We start from the raw sequence: 22,141 nt of genomic DNA, 5'->3' as shown, positions 1-22,141 counted from the left end.
TTGAACAATTTCCAAAACACTGGTTATCTCAAAATTTGTAGAGGACGGGTTTAGGAAAAAAGATCGTGGGGGGGGGGGCTATTTTAACTCTCTTGACTCTTAAAAAATTTCCAATCAAATGAGCCCTCTATGAAGTTGGTACGAGCATCCCTTTCATAAGAACCATACATGCCCTTAGGGCATAACTTAGAACGCCTTCCCCTGTGCCCTGCTGGGTTCTATTGACACCGGATTTTTCCTTACCCGACCTTTGAACTATTTTAACAAGACGTCTATCTCAAAATATTCATCAGATGAGTTGGGGGATAGCTGCCCTAAGATCTCTTTGAAATATTAAAACGGGAGAACGAATCGCCAATTGCCTGTAGAACGAGTACTCTTTGAAGTTTTTATAAGCAATCGTGTCATACAAACCATATATGTCTCAGTGTATAACTAAAGATGCTTGCCCCCAGACCCCAGGGGATTGCAACGACACCTGAGTTTTTGTTATCTGACTTTTGAGAAATTTTTAACTTAATGCCTATTTCAAATTTTTTATCAGATGCATTTGGGGAAAAGGGGCGTGGGAGGCTAGTTGCCCTTCAGTATCTTTTGAATCGAAAAAACTTAACTAGAGCTTTCAATTTCCAATCAAATGAGCCATCTCTGTAAAGAAATAATTTTTTACGAGCATCCCTTCAATAAGAACCATATATTCCCCAAGGGCATAACTTACAACTCCTGCCCACCGGCCCTGGGGGCTGTGTTGGCCCCTGAGTTTTCTTTATATGGTCTTTGAACTATTTTAAAACAAGCTATCTCAAAGTTCTTATCGGATGGGTTTGAGGAAAAAAGGGCGGGGCGGGGGGGGGGCTAGGTGCCCTTCAGTTTCTTTTCACTCTTCAAAAGTGAACTAGATCTTTTGATTTCCAATCAGATGAACCTTTTTTGAAGTTAATGCGAGCATCCCTTCTACAAGACCCATATATGCCCCAAGGGCGTAACTTACAACTACTGCCTTTGTACCCTGGTGAGCTTTTTCGACACTAAAATTTTGTTATATGGTCTTTGAACTATTTTTAACAAAATAGCTATCTTAAAATGTTTATTTGATGTATTTGGGAAAATACGATTTAGGGGGGGAGCTATTTACCCTCCAATATCTTTTGACGCTTAAAAAGTGAACTAGAACCTTCAATATCCCATCAAATGAGCCGTCTCTGAAGTTTATACGACAATGTTGTCTATACAAAACCTTATATGCCCCCATGGCATAACTTACAAACCTCGCCCTGAGGGCTGTGGGTGAGTTGTCATCTTCAAAGACCTTATTTCCAGAACTTAAAGCTACGTTTAATAAAATGGCTGTCTCAAAATTTTGATTGGATGTGTTTGGGGAAAAGGTGGGCGCGAGAGGGGGGTTAGTTGCCCTCAAATCACTTTCGACTATTAAAAAGGGCACTAGCCCTTTGAATTTCCAATCGAATGAGCCTTTTTTGAAGTTTCTACGACAACGCCTTCTATAAAAACCTTATAGCCTATGCCCCCAGGGTATTACTTAAAACCCATGCCTTGAGGGTTGTGGGGGAGTGTCCTCCTCAAAAACATATTTTCTATCTGAAAATCAACTACGCTGAGCAAAATGGCTATCTCAAAATTTTGATTGGATGTGTTTGGGGGAATGATGCGCGTGGAGGGGGGGCTAGTTGCCCTCCAAATACTTTCGACTATTAAAAGGGGCCTGGCCCTTTGAATTTCCAATCGAATTAATCTTTTTTGAAGTTTCTACGACGGCACCTTCTATAAAAACCTTATATGCCCCCAGGGTATAACTTAAAACCGTTGCCTTAAGGGTTGTGGAGGATTGTCCTCCTCAAAAACACATCTTCTATCTGGAAATCAACTACGCTGAACAAAATGGCTATCTCAAAGTTTTGATTGGATGTGTTTGGGGAAATGATGGGCGTGGAGGGGGGCTAGTTGCCCTCCAATCACTTTCTACTGTTCAAAAAGGCAATGGCCCTTTGAATTTCTAATCGAATGAGCCTTTTTTGAATTTTCTACTACTGCACCTTCTATAAAAACTATATCTTCCCCAAGGGCTTAACTTAAAAGCTTTGCTCTGGGGGTTGTGTTGGAGTGTCCTCCTCAAAAACATATCTTCTATTTGTAAATCAAGTTCGCTTAACAAAATGGCTATCTCAAAATTTTGATTGGATGTGTTTGGGGAAATGATGGGTGTAGGGGGTGGGGCGAGTTGCCCTCCAATCACTTTCGACTATTAAAAAGGGCACTAGCCCCTTTAATTTCCAATCGAACTAGCCTGTTTTGAAGTTTCTAGGACAACGCCTTCTATGAAAACCTTATATGCCCCCAGGGCATACTTAAAACCCTTGCCCTGAGGGTTGTGGGGGAGTGTCCTCCTCAAAAATATATTTTCTATCTGTAAATCAACTACGCTGAACAAAATGGCTATCTCAAAATTTTGATTGGATTTGTTTGGTGGAATGATGGGCGTGGGGGGGGGGCGAGTTGCCCTCCAATCACTTTCTACTATAAAAAGGGCACTAGCCCCTTTAATTTCCAATTGAATTAGCCTGTTTTGAAGTTTCTACGACAACGCCATCTATAAAAATCTTATATGCCCCCAGGGCATACTTAAAACCCTTGCCCTGAGGGTAGTGGCGGAGTGTCCTCCTAAAAAACTCATTTTATATCTGGAAATTAACTATGCTGAAAAAAATGGCTAACTGAAAATTTGGATTGGTTTTGTTTGTGGGAATAATCGTCGTGGGGAGGGGGGACTAGTTGCCCTCCAATCACTTTCGAATATTAAAAAGGGAACTAGAACTTTCAATTTCCAATAGAATGAGCCCCTTTTGAAGTTTCTACGACGACCCCTTCCATATGAAGTGCCTCTGGGAAAAAAATAATAATAATAAATAAATAATAAAATAGGCGTTGCCTCAGGCAAATTTTCGTAGACTCGCAGCTTTTGATGGGTGACATTAAACGTAATTAATTTTGTATATTTGGAACCAGCATAAAAAGAATACTTTTGATGTTTTAATTGTTATCCGAATTTCTTTTATAGAGTTTCGGTTACTATTGGGCCGAGTTGTTCCTTACTTACAGTTTGTTACCACGAACTGTTTGATTCATCCACAGTTGGAGGGAACTGTAATTCCTTTAGTATGTATGCATTTCCTAGTTGCAATGATTTTTGGCATTTTGGGGTCATAATTCTGGTTTTGCTTTTGATTGTTATTTTATTGGTTCTTTGCGTATTTTTTGTATATTATTCTTGACTAGTCCTTTTTATTTTATTTTCTTAATGGTGATAACTTTATTCTTTTTCCCTCAGAATAGTATTATCATTTTTAATAATTTGTCAAGTTACTGATCAATTAATTAATTTTAATCAATCAATTTAATGAGTTCAAGTAATTAACTTAGCTAACGAATTAATTATTAATTAATTTAATGGTACTTGTCAATTAATCAGAACGCACTGAAGATCTTGATCTGAATGCAAGATCTAAAAAACCGGTTTCATAGCCACAAAGACAAGTGACGGGTGACAGACTGCATTGGACTTATATATTTTGAACTATATATTTGCGCATTAAGGGGGGGGGGTAAAGTACAGCAGGTCTGTATGCAAAATGTGTTGGCTACAATTATTCTGAATATTATGAAGTAAGAATTGTTTTCTAACTTAACGCTGTCCGAATACTTCATGCTTTACCAAATACTTTTTCTCAGATCTAACACTGAGATCTAGAGCTTGAGTGTGTTCTGAATAATTAACAAGCACTAATTTAATCATTGAAATAATTTTCTTCAATCGTGATAATTTTATTCTTTTCCCTCATTATAATATACTGTTCTTGTTTACAGATTCTCAATGCCGCGTATCAAGTTCAAGTCAGTGTTCGTTCATCCACCTCCTTTGTTTCTACATTCTTTGAGCAGTTGCTACAGCTTATTATGCAAATCGTCTTGCCTTGGAATGCACCTCCCAAACCGGATCGTGAATGGAGAGCCACTGTGGCTGCAGAGACACTTGACTCTTTAAATCCTAGTAGATTAGCACGAGGTGTTTGTCATCAGGTGAGTCTAAACCTTTCTTTTGCGAGGACCTAAGAAAAAAATACCCTTAAAATGATTACCCCCCGCCCAAAAAAAACAAAAAAAAACTGCTCATGAATGTTTCATAACGATAAGCCCACTCGAGAGACAAGAAACAGGGCATGATTACCAAACTGTCATCTAAAATATTCGTGATCATTAAAAGTCTCAAACTTTTCATTACTAAAATTCATCATCTTTTAATAAAAGCTACAAACTCTATGCAATCTCTTTGAACTGTATGCAATCCTTGCTTGTCTACAGGGCCGGATTTAAATCTTGGGTGCCCCTAAGCCCAAGTGTTTTGGCGCCCCTAGGCCCAAGCAATTTTTTTAAGGGGGGAGGCAGAGATATACTGGGAAATCCCCGAAAATTTGGGGATAGTGAAAGCTCTGAACAGAAGGCAACTGATGAGTAATGAGCCAAAAGTAATGCAAGAGAGAGGTGATACCGAGCTCTCAGCTGCCGTTGTTGGGAGACAGGCATCAGACAGTTTATAAGTGGACACGGAATTCCTGTCTTGTTATAAAGTCACTTTTCTCTGAATTGGTAGCGCGGCAGCCAAGTGCACCTGGCACTTTGACGATAAATCACATCACTCGCTAGTAAAAAGTGATATCGCTAGTGATAAATCACTAGCACCTGGAGATCCTGGCATAAAAATTCCGCCAGAAAAAGTGTTTATTATCAAAAAAGTCATGATAGCACTTTGCAATATTGCTGGAAAGCCTGTTATTGGCGCTGCTCAAAAGTTGGAATCTATGGTGAAATTATCTCAGCAGGCTTGTTAACTTGTCCAACAGATCATGTGAATACATTGGTAATTACTGCTGTTGAAGCTGCTTATTAGTGCATGGCATCAGCAATAAGCGTGCTTATTAGCCCTGGCATGTTGCAAAGATTAGGCCTGTCTGTCCTGTTATAGTAGTTACGAGGTCCCTTCAAGTTGGTCGCCATTGTCATCTGGGGAGAGGTATTGTACCTATCCATTATTTGTGTGAGCATGATCCTGATTGGCTGAAAAACGTAGATTCAAGAATTCAACAAGCCATTGAATTTGGCAAGCTTAGTGGATTTATTAGGTCAAGAGACTCTGTCATTATTGTTACTTGGTGTCCTTAAGGAACGGGTTTTACCAATAGCAGGGGCGAATCTCTAGCATTTTAATTGGAGGGGCAAGAGGGGTCCATATCTGGATAGTCAAAGGGCATGGGATGTATAATATTTTTTTTCTCCACATTTTGGGGGGGGGGGGCAAATGCCCCCTCCCTATATTATACATCCCGTGCCATGAGAGGGGGGCAACTGCCCCCCCCCCCTCATGAACCTCATATAACGGTGGAAATGATGAGCTAAGAATTTATTTTTACGTGTTTAGAATTAGAAAACAACCATGATTAAAAAAAAAAATTCTATTCGCATTCATATCAGCAATCATGAATATTTGTCCGTTACAATTGCAGCTTCATGTTACCCTACAACATGCAAGTATCGATACTTGCTGGAAGTATCATAGCAGAATCTCTATCTGGTGGCAAAACACGCATAACGAGTTAAAGTTCTTTTGAGATTTACTAGTCGTACTAAAGTTTAGGATAATTGCGCTGACGTTTTGTCTGAACTGTTACTCATTATACGCTACATAGCACGAAATCTGTTAACCAACTTAAGGAACGAAAATACGGAAAGGGAGTAGACACTCAGAAATAACATTCTAGTTTCTCTTACAAAAAGGTTCCTTGAGACTCTTAATTTGATGGTATATCAATAAGGTGGAACTTGTCCACTAGTTTCAAGTGAAAATTCCAAGCTGGTTTAAGTAAATTGGTTTTCTTCCAATCTTCTAATCAGTTGAGCATTAAAGAGTTTTGAGTTTTAAGCGGCTTTCTCACTACACACATAATTATCTAAGTTACGTTACATTATTATCTTACATAATTTACATAATTACGTAATAATCTACGTAACAATTTACGTAATAATCTTAATTTACGTAATAATCTAATTTACGTAATAATCTTACATAATTACATTACATTATATTACGTTACATAATTATTTAAGTTACGTTACATTACCTTAAAACGAAAAAAATATTTAAAAAGAGAAAAACGAGGATTACACAAGCCAGTGAAATAAAATGCAAATATTTAGGTCAAGACCTCCGCTTGACCGTCCTCAGCGCACGATAATAAAATAAAAATTACTAATAAAAATCCAAGGATACTATAAAAATTTTAAACCTTAAAACAAAGCACAAATAAAATTTGACGACCCTTTCCATGTAACGGTGAAAGGGTAACTGAGTAAAAAAATACAGTACTGAATGGGAATTCAATTTTTTAATTTATACAGTGCATTTTTAAAAGCTATACGCTTTCCAGGTAAAACATCACCACCGATTAGGCTGCAAGATGTGATTTTTATTTTATTTATGTAAAAACGATCAGAATTAGTTCATTATAATTGGGGCTTAAATAGGTTTCTCCAGTGTCTCTATTGAGAGCTACTCTATTGTAGCTCTGAAATTTTTTATAGTATCCTTGGATTTTTATTAGTAATTTTATTTTATTATCATGCACTGAAGACGGTGAAGCGGAGGCCTTGACCGAAATATTTGCATTTTAGTCCACTTTTTTCACTGGCTTGTATAATCCTCGTTTTTTTTCTTTTTAACTATTTGTTTTGTTTTATCCTGATTAGCCAGTGTGATCTCAGAAATTATTTGTTACGTTACCTTTCACACTTAAACAAGTCTTTTATGGCTAGGCTAAATTAAAAACCAATAAAACCGTAAGGATCATCGTTTAAAATGCTTGCGCATATACGAATATAATAATAAAAAAAAGATGGAATTGTGAGTTTCAAGATCTAATCTTGTGATTATTGTAGATGGCTTGTGATGTAAAGAAGCCATGAAAGGCTTCTTGGAGAAGTGTTAATTTATTTTCAGAATTCATTGGTTGTAATTGCAGAAATTCAATTTTTTTGCTATTACGTTGATTTTTCCACAACATACTTAAGTTACGCGTATGTAATAATTTTTTTTTACAACTTAAGTAAATTAAAATTGTGTAGAACTTGAGTCTACTCAGCTACAAGGTCGTATCCAAGGGGGAGGTTACGGAATTCGAACCCCCCCCCCCTTGATTTTTTTTCTGTCTCGTAAGAACGTAACGAAAATGCCTATAAACAAATTTTGATTTGTTCTTTAGAGTTTTTTGCCCCCCCCCCCGCCAACAAACATCCTGGATACGCCCTTGCTGACCATGCCCATATTGCAGACAAAATTTGCTCCATCAGGTCACATAACATTAAGCAAGGCCTTAAGTAGTGCTAATGGGAAAGGTTCTACGTTGTAAAAATAAACTATCTAGGTCTTACACATATAGTAAAGGAAATATAAATAAATATAATAAGGCTGATAAAAAAAAAGAAGAAAAAAATGGGGAAAATGGTGAAAGTCAATAGCGAAACATAACAAAGAACAAAATATAATGTAACAAAACTATTTGCGTCGCGAGACCCAAATACTATAGATAAAGTTCAAATTTTTTTCCAAAATCGAATTGAATTAAAATTAAGAAAAAAATAAGGCACAATAAAACAAAAGCAATTTGCCACAAGCTCAAGAAGCTTACACTATTCCGGGGAGTCCATCACCACCCTAAATAAATGAGCAGATTCTGTTGATTTGAGTTTAGCTTCGCTTGACCAAATCTAATGACAAAAATACAATGCAAATTACTTTGTTATTCCACCTTAAAGATTTAGGATCCGAGCTCAATGATATGACAACGAATTTCTGAGAGTAGAAATTCTCTGTAAGCTTGTTATAACAAAGGGAATGAAACTATGGCTTATTAGTGAAGGTCCTCTGGTTCTATTCTGCGTGTCGCAAGAAATTAGCTTTAACTATCATTTCTCAGTGGCTTTGCCACTCAAAGTGGCTTTGTGATTAAATTAATAAGCAGGTTTTGATGACTTGAATTTAGCTTCGCTTGAGCAAATTTAATGGCTAAATTTCTATCTAATTGACTTTGATATTCTCTTTAAATGTTTAGGATTCGATTTCAATGATACAGCAACGAATCTGTAAGGGTAGCAAGTCCCTTAAGCATGAAACGGTGTCATGATAGCGAAGGTTATCTGGTACTATTCTGCCTGTGGCAAGAAATTAAGTTATCACGCCTCAGTGTCTTGGGAACTCTAATTGGTTGTATGGTTTAACAAATGAGCAGATTTTGAGGATCTGAGTTTCGCCCACCAAATCTAACGACAAAAAAAAACAAGTGGCTTCTATACTTTCCCTTTTATTGTCAGTCCCTTTGACTTCTATACTCTATACTCCCGCCAAGTGCCTTTCATACTCTCCCTTTTATTGTCACCCCCTTTGGTTTCTATAATTTATTGTCCGGCCAAGTGGCTTCTCTACGCTCCCCTTTCTTGCCACTCCCTTTGGCTTCTATACTTTGTTCTCCCGCCAAGTGGCTTCTATGCTCTCCCTTTTATTGTCACTCCCTTTGGCTTCTATATTTTATTCCTCGGCCAATTGGCTTCTCTACTCTCCCTTTTCTTGTCACTCCCTTTGGCTTCTATATTTTATTCTCCGGCCAGGTGGCTTCTCTACTCTCATTTTTCTTGCCACTCCCTTTCGCTTCTATACTTTATTCTCCGGTCAAGTGGCTTCTCTACACTCCCATTTCTTGCCACTCACTTCGGCTTCTATACTTTAGTCCCTCGCCAAGTAGCTTCTGTACTCTCCATACCGTGTATTCCCACCCAGTGGCTTATATACTCTTCATTTTATTGCCACTCCCTTTTGCTTCTATACTTTGTTCTCTCGCCAAGTGGCTCCTATACTCTGCCTTTTATGGTCACCCCCTTTGGTTTCTATAGTTTATTCTCCGGCCAAGTGGCTTCTCTACTCTCCCTTTTATTGTCACTCCCTTTGGCTTCTATATTTTGTTCTCCCGCCAAGTGGCTTCTATATTCTCCCTTTTATTGTCACTCCCTTTCGCTTCTATATTTTATTCTCCGGTCAAGTGGCTTCTCTACGCTCCCTTTTCTTGCCACTCCCTTCGGCTTCTATACTTTATTCCCCCGCCAAGTAGCTTCTGTACTCTATATACCGTGTATTCCCACCCAGTGGCTTCTATACTCTTCCTTTTATTGTCACTCCCTTTTGCTTCTATACTTTGTTCTCCCGCCAAGTGGCTCCTATACTCTGCCTTTTATTGTCACCCCCTTTGGTTTCTATAGTTTATTCTCCGGCCAAGTGGCTTCTCTACTCTCCATTTTCTTGCCACTCCCTTTGGCTTCTATACTTTATTCTCCGGCCAAGTGGCTTCTCTACCCTCCTTTTTCTTGTCATTCCCTTTGGCTTCTATACTTTATTCACTCGCCAAGTGGCTTCTGTACTCTATACACTGTGTATTCCCACCCAGTGGCTTCTATACTCTCCCTTTTATTGTCACTCCCTTTGGGTTCTATATTTTATTCTCCGGCCAAGTGGCTTCTCTATTCTCCCTTTTCTTGCCACTCCCTTCTTCTATACTTTGTTCGCCAAGTGGCTTCTATACTCTCCCTTTTATTGTCACTCCCTTTGGCTTCTATATTTTATTCTCCGGCCAAGTGGCTTCTCTACTCTCTGTTTTCTTGCCACTCCCTTTGGCTTCTATACTTTATTCACCCGCCAAGTGGCTTCTGTACTCTATACACTGTGTATTCCCACCCAGTGGCTTCTATGCTCTCCCTTTTCTTGACACTCCCTTTGGCTTCTATACTTTGTTCTCCCGCCAAGTGGCTTCTCTATTCTCCGTTTTCTTGCCACTCCCTTTGGCTTCTATACTTTATTCCCTCGCCAAGTGGCTTCTGTACTCTACATACCGTGTATTCCCACCCAGTGGCGTATATACTCTCCATTTTATTGCCACTCCCTTTGGCTTCTATTCTTTGTTCTCCCGCCAAGTGGCTTCTATCCTCTCCTTTTTCTTGCCATTCCTTTTGGCTTCTATACTTTGTAGAAGCTTCTTCCCTCGCCAAGTGGCTTCTGTACTCTATATACTGTGTATTCCCACCCGGTGGCTTCTCTACTCTCCCTTTTATTATCATTGGTTATTGTAAATTGAATTAATTTTTATTTGAAATTAATAAAACAATTGTTCTACTTGTGATTGTGTAAAGTTTTTTCAACTTTATTCCATTATCTTTTTGAGCATAAACTTTATGAAAATGAAAGAATTGAAATGCAAATCAAACTACAAGAATTTTTGGACTCCGATATATTGAATATTATTGTTATCTAATATATTAAAGACGCTCGCCACGCAATTTTAGCATGTTTAATAAAACAAAAAGGCTGAATATTATATAAAGTTTTCTCTCTTCTTTTCTTCTCTTCCAGCCTCTTTTTTATGTACCTCCTTCTGGATTTTTCCTAATTCTTGTTTCTTCTTTTTATTCGTGATATTTCTTTTCCGATTTCTGATATTTTTATGCTCCATTTTTTAGATTAAATATGGAAACACCGCTTACGGGTTTAGTCACTGAAAAAAAATCACTCGCTCGTATTCTCCCTATAAAATTTAGGATCTGAGTTCAAACCATTATGAGGTATCGAATCTACAAGGGGTGCGATTCCGTCAAACAAATTGTGGCTTTTTAAGGAAGGTTCGTTGGTATATACTGCCTGTTACAAATAATTAGTTTCGGCTATCGCATCTCAGTGGCTTTGACACTTAAGTGGCTTTATGATTAAACAAATAAACGTGTTTTGAGGATTTGAGTTTAGCTTCGCTTGACTGAATCTAATGATAAAATAACTAGCCAAATAACTTTGAAGTTTTCCTTTTAAGATTTAGGATCCGAGTCAATGATATGGCAGCGAATCTTAAAAGGATATCAATTCCGTCACATACTGTTTGCTGGATTGGAGATAGAGTAGATGAATATGTTTTATTTTGTGTCTTCGATATCCAGTTAGGTCGTGAATATTTATTATAATTTGATTTATCTTTTTATTTATTTCTTTTATTATTATTATCTTTTTTTTTCTTTTTTGGGGAGGGGGGGGGGTAAGGATGTCTGGTAATGATTGTGTATGTAAGTTTTTGTAAAGAGTCATGTCTACCCATACAAGTTTTATAAACTTCGGGTTATCTTGTTAGTGTGTTTTATTTCCCTTAATAAAAATCTTTTTCTTCTTCTTTTCTTAATCTTTCCTCAAGAAATTAGTTTTAGTCGTTGTATCTCAGTGGCTATGTGAACCTCCGTAGAAGATTTAGTATCTGAGTTGAAGCCATGATATGGCACACAGTCGCCAAGTGTAGCAATTCTGTCAATCTTTTGGCTACCATAAGCGGTTATGATCCATGCTTTGAAAACGTAGGCTAAAGTTCAATATACCGTGTGTTAGCCCATTGCGATCGCCCTGTGGATGAAATATAGCTAAGTGTGACCAATCATGTCACTATTAGGCAACACGGTATCTTTTACGCCACGTTATAACGTGGTATATCCACGGTATCCATGGGTATTTTACACAATTTGTTTTTCCAGCTTTGCGAAAGACTTCGCGAATCTCATGAAGCCTTTCAACAGAGCATGCGTCAGTTAGAGGCACGTCTCAATGGGCAGTTAGAAAGATGCGAGGAGATTGGGCAGCGAATGCGTCGATATCATGCACCTCGTCTTGCTCGTCTGTCCCTTGAAGCTGTATCTTTGAAGGACTCTGCTACTTATGGTAAATTTGGTAATTTTTTTGGTTATTTGTTTTGCAAATGACAAATTTGCTTTTTATTAGTTGCTTTATTTATTTTTTTTTTTAATATGTTTTGGCATTGTTAATGTCAAGGTTTGCACAAATGGTGCTCTCGTAATATTGTGCAATAAATTTAGGACCTTGTTGAATAGGTATCACCTTATTGTCACAGGTGTTAAGGAATCCGCTATTTATGGCAAATTCGGTAAATTTTTTGGTTAATATTTTTGCATATGGTAGTTTTTTTCTTGTCCGTTGCTTTGTTATTTGTGTTTTGGCATTGTTAATGTCAAGATTTTACGCAAATAGTACCCTGTAGTTTTGTAAATAAATTTATGACCTAAGATCCTTGTATTTAAATTGCTCATTCTGTAATAGCAGCATATTAGAACATTGATCTTTTGAAAAAAGGAAAATAATGTCGGCCGTTCTGTAATAGTAGCCGTCTTGAATTTTTTTCTTTTGAAAAAAAAGAAAAAATTGCGCTTGGACCATACGGCCGTTCTCGCATATACACATCATGCATAAGGACTTCATAAATAACGCCGTAAGCAGTAACGCGGGCTACACTGCCTTTCCATCCTGTAAAAATGAGAAGCTGTGTAAGATTCCGTAAAAATTCAGCAATTCCAAAATTTTCAGTAAGTTTTCAGTCATTTCAGGATATTAGTCAACCTATGTGAAACTAATTTTTATTAGTTTGAATTTTGACTATCTTCGTAAAACTCTCTTGGAGGGATGACGCTGAGACGCCTCTTAACTAGTTCTGAAAGAGAGAGAAAAAGCGAGAGAGAGAGAGAAAGAGAGAGAGAGATTGGTTGAACGGAGGGAAAGATGGAAAAGAAAGAACAATAGAAGCTGATGAGAAACTAGACTGTTAAGAAGCCTTGCCTAAAGTTTGCGTCTAGCTTTAAAAAGTATATGGCAGAAATGGACGACAATTTAAATCGGTTTAAAGAAATGGGGTGAAAAAAAGAAACAAAAAGAAAAAAAGAAAAGTAAGAAAGAAAAAAAGGAAGGGCGGAAAAAAGGAAAGAAAAAACGTGAATGTTTTACTCATTTCCGATTTGAAATCGCTCATGTCACTTGTCAAATAGTCTTCAGTCACAATACAATTTTTACGTACGCTTTTGTGCATTTTCATTAAACAAACATTTTTCTAAACACGTATTTTCCAAAATCCAGGAGTATTACAGTTTTTTTGTTTTTTCAATGAAAATACCAAAAACGGTATATTTCAACGAAAATACCGAAGAAGTGTTTTTTTTTTGGGGGGGGGGGGTAATTAAGCTGAGGGAAAGCATCCAGGCCGGTCACACACCCTCTCCGCAAGAAATCTTATTTCTTGAATTTATGGGCACTTCTTTTTCGAATTATTAAATGAATTTGGGAAATGCTTGTTTGCAAAAACGGTTCTTTAATGAAAATGCACCTAAAATGTGTTTGAAAAAAACATGGAAATCAAACCATATTTTTTTGTTCATTTTCAGTAAACAATAATTTTGTCCAATCAAGCATGTCCCAAAATCCATGAGTGTTCCGATTTTTTTCAATGAAAATACTAAAAAAAGGTAAATTTCAGTGAAATACCAAAAATAGGCATTTATCAAAATCTGGGGGGGGGGGTTACGCAAAGAGGGGTCTTCGGAGCCTTCCCCCACGAAATCCTAAAGCTTCTAGAATTTTTGGGCACATCTTATTAAAATAACAAATAATATTGGTTCTTATGTTATTCCCCCCCCCCCCTTTATTTTTTTATCTTTGTCCTAGAAACATGTTACATCTTTTCTTTTCAAGGTGTACCTGCTCTTGGTAGAGAAATTGGAAGAGGTCAGTATGGCGTCGTCTTTGCTTGTGACACATGGGCTGGCTATACTCCTTGTGCAGTGAAAACTGTAGTTCCTCCTGATGATAAACATTGGAGTGATTTGGCAATGGAATTCTACTACTCAAGGTTAGTGATGTCATTGCATGATTGATTAAGTTTTTTTGGATGAATTTCTAAATATGTCGTGGAAATAAAATATACTTTAGATGGGTAGAAAGATTAAATGGTTTAGCATTAAATTTGCACAACAGAGGACAAATATGTCAGAATACTCAGGGTTAACGAAAAGTTCGTGAGCACAAATGTTCACACTCGCCAAAGATGGAAACTTACAGAGTCCCTTTAGAAAATTAACCAATATACAGGGTTGCCAATATTAATTTTTGAAACCTGTGAAAAAGTGCCAAAAAACCCGTGAAATTCTTCCTTCTGTTCTGCTACCATGCGGTCTGTTACCTGCATGAGTTCTGCGGGTATTTCCAGCCTTGATATTGACGCTACCAATAAATTAAGTTCAGTGCTGGTTCAATTTGAAAAGATGGCATTAAAAAAATCGTCATGAGAATGTCAACAGAGCAAAATTTCATATTGATTATCGATACCGCTACCTATCTTAGTCGAAAAGTAAAGAACCAATCATAGAGATTCATTTTCACTTCGTCATTTTCATAAGTTATGCAAAATAGATGCAAGTCTTTGATCTTCGGTAGCTATTAAGGATCTTTGGGTGTGACAAGGTCCAAACGGCTGTAGCAACAAAATGTCTATTTTGACCTATAGTGGTTTTAAAGTAAAACAAAAGACGTCAGTCTCCTTAACCGCTCAGTCAACTGGTTGGTCAAGTGCTTGAAATCGTTTAAAAGCTCCTCTATCTTGCCGTTTTCTGAACATTTAGAAAACGGCGAAAATGACGCTTTTAAAAACTAAAAAAGTTAGAAGACAAGACCAATTGAAATAAATTCGCATGAGTTATACTCGATAGAAACTGGTGACCAACGTTTGACAAAAAATCACAGCTGAAAGAATAGAATATAAAACAGAAACGTTCGCTAGCGGTTATAAATAAAATTGAGCCGCAACACAGCTTTTCTGCGAAACTCCTTTCTTTCTATGACAGCAGTGTAATAATAGCCACATGTACACGGCTACGCGCCACACGGACGCGGAACGTGCCAGCAGGGAATGGCCATTCACTTCTTCTTTCCAGCCTTCTCAGCGGCCTTGGTGACTTTGCCACCAGCAGTAGGTGGGTCCTTGAAGTTGACCGACTTGATGACAATCGTCAACCGTAAGATAGAAGAAAAAGATGGATTCTATAGTTCCAGCATACCACATTGGTTAAGACTTTAGGTCCTATTCCTATTCGGTTGATAAATGGTGTTCGCGCAGGGCGCAAAAAAATATAAGAAGAATCTCCAAGCCATTACCAAAGCTTAAAAGTAAAGTACAATTTAAAAGCAGTTGTATTTATAAAAAAAAAAGAAGAAAATCAAGACATTTGGTTTTGATTTAGAAAAATTTCCAAAAAGTGTCCTTTTTTTCAAAAAGTTGCCTTTTTTGAACCAATAGTGTCCCGGTGTCCCTCAGAGTGAAAAAGTGTCCAAAAGGCACTAAAAGTGTCCATTTGGCATCCCAGAGAATACTCATCCTGCAAAGCTGCATGGCCGGGAATGCAGGAAAAAAGAAATAAGAATGGATGAAGCGAAATGAAAGATAAAAAACACATGTGCTAAAAATAAATTTAATGACAAACAGCTGTAGCGATAAGCAATTTTATGGTACTGGGCTTAATTGTGGTCATAAAGATTGACCGCGTCAAATGTAATCTTTGCCCTTAAATCCGTGAACTTACACCTTATAAGTTCTCCGATAGTATCACTTATAGCGCTAAAGATTGTTCCATCCAGGCCTGCGCCACAGCAATGGGGAGTAAGGTATATTTATTACCGCGCCACCCTCAATTATTGAGAGAAAACAAGATGTGTAGCTATATAAGTGTGACCTCTTTTCCTCGAGCTATCTGGAGGTCAGAGCCCTGGGAACATACCTTGGAGAAATACGAACTAATCACCTGTTGTGCGATTAGATACAGGCATATAAAAGAAAATAAACACAAATAGAAGAGTTATATATTTATTGTAACTTACATTTTAGGTTTACAAACGTGCTCACTTCAATTGGCGGCAAATAATAAACAAGTCTCTACAATGACTTTAAAATAATTTAAATTGCAATGCGTGGATGCCAATATAATTCTGTCAATAATAACGAGAGAACGAAAAACACTTTTCTTCACTATATATCCTAAGTCCTGATCATGTGCCGTGGGAGCTATCCCACGATTGGCCTAAGTCCAGAGGCGAGCCAAACCCTCCGTCCAATAATCTGTCTTAAATATTTTTGATGATTTAGACGTTCACACACTCTTATAACTTAGACTTCCTGCAAAAACATTGTATTTTGCAGTTTTTTTATTACCACTCTTCTCGGCCAAATTCAAAGCTGGATAGCGCCGTCCTTTGTCTGAGGCTAAGATGCAATTTTTCTCTTTGCTGATTAAGGAGTTTTCTTTTTTGAAACTAGATTTAGACTTAATTAGAGGAAGTCGGAATTATCTTTAGAAAGAAATAACTTTATTTTTGTATTTTAAATATATCGCATTTTACTCACGGTACACAGCCGGTCTCCACTGATTACCTGCCATGTAATCCACAGCAAACGTTATTTCTTTTTTCTGTTCTCTCTCACTCTCTCACTCTCTCACTCTCTCACACTCTCTCTCTCACACTCTCTCTCTCTCTCTCTCTCTCTCTCTCTCTCTCTCTCGCTCCTCTCTCGCTCCTCCCTGTTATTTATTAATATATTTTTTTTACTTCTTTTTTTCTTCCTTGTTATTTTGTTTTGATGGTTGACAGTGAATGCAAATATTAATTAATTTTTGGAAATTGTGCGTTGGTTTAATTAACTTTAACTTCTGGCGTTTTTTGTATTTTTTTTATTAACTGAAAGCCTTGTTTCTGTTGTTGTTGTACCATTATCTCCTTTTAGGACTGTTCCCGAGCACGACCGTATAGTCTCACTACGCGGATCTGTGATTGACCACACTTACGGACAAGGGTCCGCGCCAGCCGTTTACCTTATAATGGATCGTCTTTCAAGAGATCTCTATGATGCACTCAAGTTGGGTCTCAGCTGGTTCTCAAGACTTCAAATAGCCCTAGACGTCGTCCAGGGTATTCGTTTTCTTCACTCTCAGGGACTTATTCATAGGGATATTAAATTAAAAAATGTTTTGGTAAGTGTTTGGTAACCTGCTTTGGTAAGTTCTGGTACGTTGTTAGTTGGTAAGTGTTACTAGGTTGTTAGGTAAGTGTTTGCTTCGTACTTTTGGTAAAATAAGCTTATTGTTTAATTTGTATGTCCAGGTAAGGTGACCTTGAGGAAGGGTGTTGACCGTAGGCGGAAAAATTAGTAACGTGTTATTAACGCTCAGAAGGTTATAATAGAGTATTATCTTACAAAAAGAATAACATAAAATGTATTACGAGCAAAATGGCTATTAAACATATGTCTGGTGTTTTGTATCCTGTATAAGAGAGTTTTATATCTGTCTCTTGATTGGTTGATTTGTTGATATTAATTTCTGATTCCAGCTTGTGTTCTGTGTCTGATTCAGCTGAGTAATTCCCGCAGATTTATTAATTTGTAATAGGCCACTGATGGCATGTGTTTTAGCGAGCTCCATGCCTTTTTTCTTCTTTGCCACCAGCAAAGGTTCGTAAGATATTTGAAGTAGGCAAAACCACTTATTGCCACCTTTCGTGTTAGATACCGGTTGGCTGTTTACCGCCTTCTTCTTCTTCTTGTTTGGCTTATTATGAAGACACGTTCGCATAGTCTCCTCACCGGAATCAAATTCCGAGCCCTGCAGTGTGTTGCTGCAGCTAACCTAACAGTTTTTCATATTATCTGGTACCTATTAAGGTAATAAATGTGTGTCTAATTCAGCTTGAATTGTGTTATAGATGGCGCATGGGTAGATAAAATCAAGCAATTGTTGATCTCTTCTCCCTCATTCTATATAGTCTTTTATTTTCGTCTTCTTTTACTGTTATTTATGCTGTTTACTGGGTTTTCCTTTTTTATTGTTTTGCTTTCTGTTATTTATCTTATTGTTTCTCTATTTTCAAATTCCAATACAATCTATTGTAAACAAAAAACATAAGCAATAAATTACTAATAGCCGTCCCTCTCTGAATACTAGTTTAGGATACTCGGATACAACATTCGGATAGCCACCGATCAGGATAGTAGAAGCCACGATAATGAGAGTGGTCAAGCCTGAATCTGAAACATGGTCGCTTTCGAAGGATATGTAATTTCTAAGACCACACTGGCTAATCATGATAAAATGAAACAATAGTAAAAAAAAGAGAAAAACGAGGATAATACAAGCCAGTGAAACATATGGACTAAAATGCAAATACTTTGGTGAAGACCTCCGCTTGACCGTCCTCAGTGCGAGATAATAACATCAAAATTACTAATAAAAATCCATGGATACTATAAAAATAATTTTTCAAACCTTAAAACGAAGCGCAACTAAAATTTGAAGACCCTCACCATGTAACGGTGAAAGGGTAACTCAAAGGTGAAAGGGTAACTCGTTGAAAGGGTTTTAAGGTTTGAAAAATTTTTTTTATAGTATCCATGGATTTTTATTAGTAATTTTGATGTTATTATCTTGCACCGAGGACGGTCAAGCGGAGGTCTTGACCGAAATATTTGCATTTTAGTCCGTATGTTTCACTGGCTTGTATAATCCTCGTTTTTCTCTTTTTTTACTATTGTTTCGTTTTATCGAAGGATATGAGGAAGATGTGATTGATGTCTTCCAGAAGATTTGTCTAAGGATAGCTTTAGGCATCCGTTTCAGTGATGGGATATATAAAACAGCAAGCAGAAAAAAAGTGGCTCGATCCCACTTTCTAGGGCTACAATGACAGAAAAGCTGAGATGGCTAGGCCACGTCTTATGGGTGAAGTATGAAAAATTGCCAGAGATTGTGCTTTTTGACCATCCAGGGCCAGAATGACAAAAGGCCGAATCGGATGATGTATGCCAAACGCCTACCCAAACACCATCTATAACGAAACTCAAGCTGAATTGCACTCATATTTATTACCTTAATAGATACCAGATAATATTGAAAAACTCGAGAAAAATCTCTCCGACGAGACTTTCCGATAAAACGGTTTCAAATTACATTGCTTCTACTAAAATCGTACTCTATTCTTAATCTTTTCAACCCCAAATTGAAATCGTTACTTTTAAAAATGGACCATGCATGCAAGATTACCGGAGATTGAGTTTTTTGGCCGTCCAGCTTGGGTCAAACGAAAAGCAGGCCGTATCCGAATTAGGTGAGAAAGGGTATAATGAAAGATATGAAGGAAATCGGTCGCCAATCGGTGTTCTTCGTTTTTTTTTTTTTTTTTTTTTTTTTTTTTTTTTTTTTTTTTTTTTACTAGGTTTGATAGGCTACTGAAAATCCATGGGCAATCCATGTAGGCCGAAGCAAAAAGCAGAAAGTCCTCGAATAGGTTGGGATTAAGTAATAAGAAATGATTCATATAAACTTCATGGGAGTCGAGCTTTGAACATATTGGAGTGAAGAGACTGTGTCCTCAGCTCTGTTGACCTCAGGGGGCTTGGTGTTGCGATGCAATTCCGGTAGTAGTTGTAGTAATATTATAATATTATATTGTTATCTTATACTATAATATTATATTATATTGAAGTAGTAGATATTATATATGATATAAATATCATATTAATTATATTATAAACGAACGTGACTTTACTTCGAAGGGCCAAACAAACAGATTGGCCCTTCATTTGGAATAGCATCAGAAGGTGATTTAACGATTTATAGCCACAATTTTTAGAAGTTCTTTAATAGTGTATTCTTATTTCTTTAATTTGTTTTTGTCTTTGTTTCATCTCTTTACATTTGTTTTTTTCTGTACTGGAGACTATATATAAATTTTAATCCGGAATATGAATCATTTTAATCAATATTAATGGCTTAATCCCATTTTTTCTTTCTGTTTCTATTATTTTGTTTTTGCATCTTTTTTTATTCTTAGATTTTGCTGAGGCGTTTTCTTATTCGTCATTATTGTTGAATTAATGACAATGTATTAATGTACAATGTATTAATGTTGTTGTTATTGTGCTCGTTATTTGTCATTATTATTCGTCATTGTTCTTATTATTCGGCTAAAAAATATACCTAGCAAATTTCGATTTTGGATTCTGGATAATCGATATCTGGATATAGATGCTAAAAAACCTAACCTTGCACCTTTTTTATATAATGTTAGATAAAAGTAATCATGCAAAAATCCTGTACTTACGCTTTTAAAAACCTGAAGTAATGATTTTAAATCAAGGGTGTATCCATTATTTTTCTCCGGAGAGAGGGGGGTACCCAAAAAAATCATTCCAAAACGCATCAAAAACTTGTTTATAGATATTTTTGTTGCTCTTTTACGAGTCGGGTAATTTTTTTTTTTTGGGGGGGGGGGCTGGTAGAATTTTAAAATGCTATATTCATTTTAATGGAAAGTGGCAATGCACCATTTGTAACGGCAATGATCTCTTGTAGTATAGTTGGAACACCGGTCCGTATTGCCCCTGGCTCCTTATAATAATTCAAGGAAATTAATTATTTGATTACTAAAAAAGTAAATATTAATTAATTAGATAAATTAATTAATTAGTGAGAACTTTAATGCTTAAACATAAGGAAAGCGCGTCATCACATTCATCAGAGTTAAAAGAAACGCCTCCAAATTGTTACATTCATCAGAGAACGCTCCCTTCTAGGCAAAGAAAAATGTTCGATAAATACAGGTAATCATATTTAGTTAAAACTGAAAAAAAGAAATGTTTCACTGTAGACCCGTCTGTTACTGTAGTTGTTACACGGTTCTTTAGTATCTGTTTTTTGAATTTTGTGCTGATAAAAATTTGAACCAGCTGAATTTTTAAGCGTTATTAGAATTTTATAATATTATATTTATTTTAATGAAAAGGGTGGATGAGTTATTTCACTTATCTCAAAAATTAGACTTTTAGTTTTTATTTCATGTTTAGTATGTGTTATTTGCTTTAATTTTAATTAAAAAAATGACTAGCTCCGTTCTTTTTTTATAGTTGGATAAAAGTAATCGAGCAAAAATCACGGACCTAGGCTTTTGCAAACCTGAAGCAATGATCTCCGGTAGTATAGTTGGCACTCCAATCCATATGGCCCCTGAGCTGTTATCTGGTCATTATGATAGTGCAGTAGATGTCTATGCTTTTGGAGTATTACTTTGGTACATCTGTGCAGGCTCCGTTAGACTACCCTATGTTTTTGAACAGTGTAGAAATAAAGACCAGCTGTGGAGCTGTGTCAAAAGAGGTGGGTTTAATCCCTTTTTTTAGCATTACTGTGAGCCCTTTTATGATATTTCGTCCCTCCCCCTCAGTTAGTGTAGTTATATAGATTTAAGGTAGAATAGTTCGTACATTGATCTATGTGGCTCCTGTGCTGTTATCATTGGCGCCAAAAAGCTGATTTTTTTGGGGGGGGGGCTTAGCTGGTCTAATTGGTATTTCCAATGCTGTATAATAGAAATATCAAAACAAAAATATAAAATATAAGGCAGCCTCATTCAGCCAGGGAGGGAGGGGGGATGGAGCCCGGCCTATATTTTTATTACAGACTGGCCTATAGTTTTATTATAGGCCAGTTAGACTGGCCTATATTTATTTATAAAGAATCAGTTGTGGAGCTGTGTCGAAAGAGATGGGTTTTTATTTTATTATTTTGTTTTTTATTATACTTTCTTTGGTACTTTATTCTTATAGCCACCACATTCAAGTTCTTGATCTGAGTAGAACCGGTTTCTTTCTGTTTTTCAGCATGTACTCGGTGACAATCAGCCTAATGCGAGAAAGATAAACTACAATATAGGTATATTTTAATTAAATATTCCATATATAGAATTGGTATTTTGGATATATTAGGTTAGAAACAATTTAATATAATGCGTTCTGGGTGGCCTGATGTCCATAATTCTCTGCTGTAGTTTCCATAATTTTGTTACTATAGTATTTTATTTTCATCATATTTAGGTATATTTCATTAGGATTAACCTAACTTCACTTCTTGAGTGTGGTGGCTATAAGACATAATTACCCTTTCTTTATATTATTATTATTTTAAGGCTTATTAATATTATAAGTTTTTATGATATTATTTTATTTTTTGCTTATTTATTTTATTATTTTTATTTTATTTTCCTTTTTTTATTAGTTCAAGCATTGCTGCGTGCCCTAAAATTGTGAGTTTTGTATTTAGTTATGATACTTTGCATTTAGTAGAT

At 36.6% G+C, this 22,141-nt stretch overlaps 1 protein-coding gene across 3 annotated transcripts in view; it reads left to right on the top strand.

Annotated features, from left to right (window-relative positions):
• LOC148940242 (dual serine/threonine and tyrosine protein kinase-like) overlaps positions 1-22,141 on the top strand; it is a 92,293-nt gene that overhangs the window by 58,080 nt on the left and 12,072 nt on the right. For 2 of the 3 annotated variants that reach the window (XM_089105843.1, XM_089105845.1), the window contains exons 9-13: positions 3,883-4,095; positions 11,674-11,866; positions 13,673-13,829; positions 16,752-16,998; positions 20,925-21,174. In XM_089105843.1, coding sequence (XP_088961969.1) covers positions 3,883-4,095; positions 11,674-11,866; positions 13,673-13,829; positions 16,752-16,998; positions 20,925-21,174 — 1,060 coding nt within the window. The remainder of the gene's footprint in view (positions 1-3,882; positions 4,096-11,673; positions 11,867-13,672; positions 13,830-16,751; positions 16,999-20,924; positions 21,175-22,141) is intronic. The other variant, XM_089105844.1, reaches the window with a different exon arrangement.

Source organism: Artemia sp. Qi Xiang Cuo, chromosome 20, assembly GCF_049724085.1.
Source record: "Artemia sp. Qi Xiang Cuo chromosome 20, ASM4972408v1, whole genome shotgun sequence".
NCBI lineage: Eukaryota > Metazoa > Arthropoda > Branchiopoda > Anostraca > Artemiidae > Artemia > Artemia sp. Qi Xiang Cuo.
This window is presented reverse-complemented; position numbering and strand designations above follow the sequence as displayed.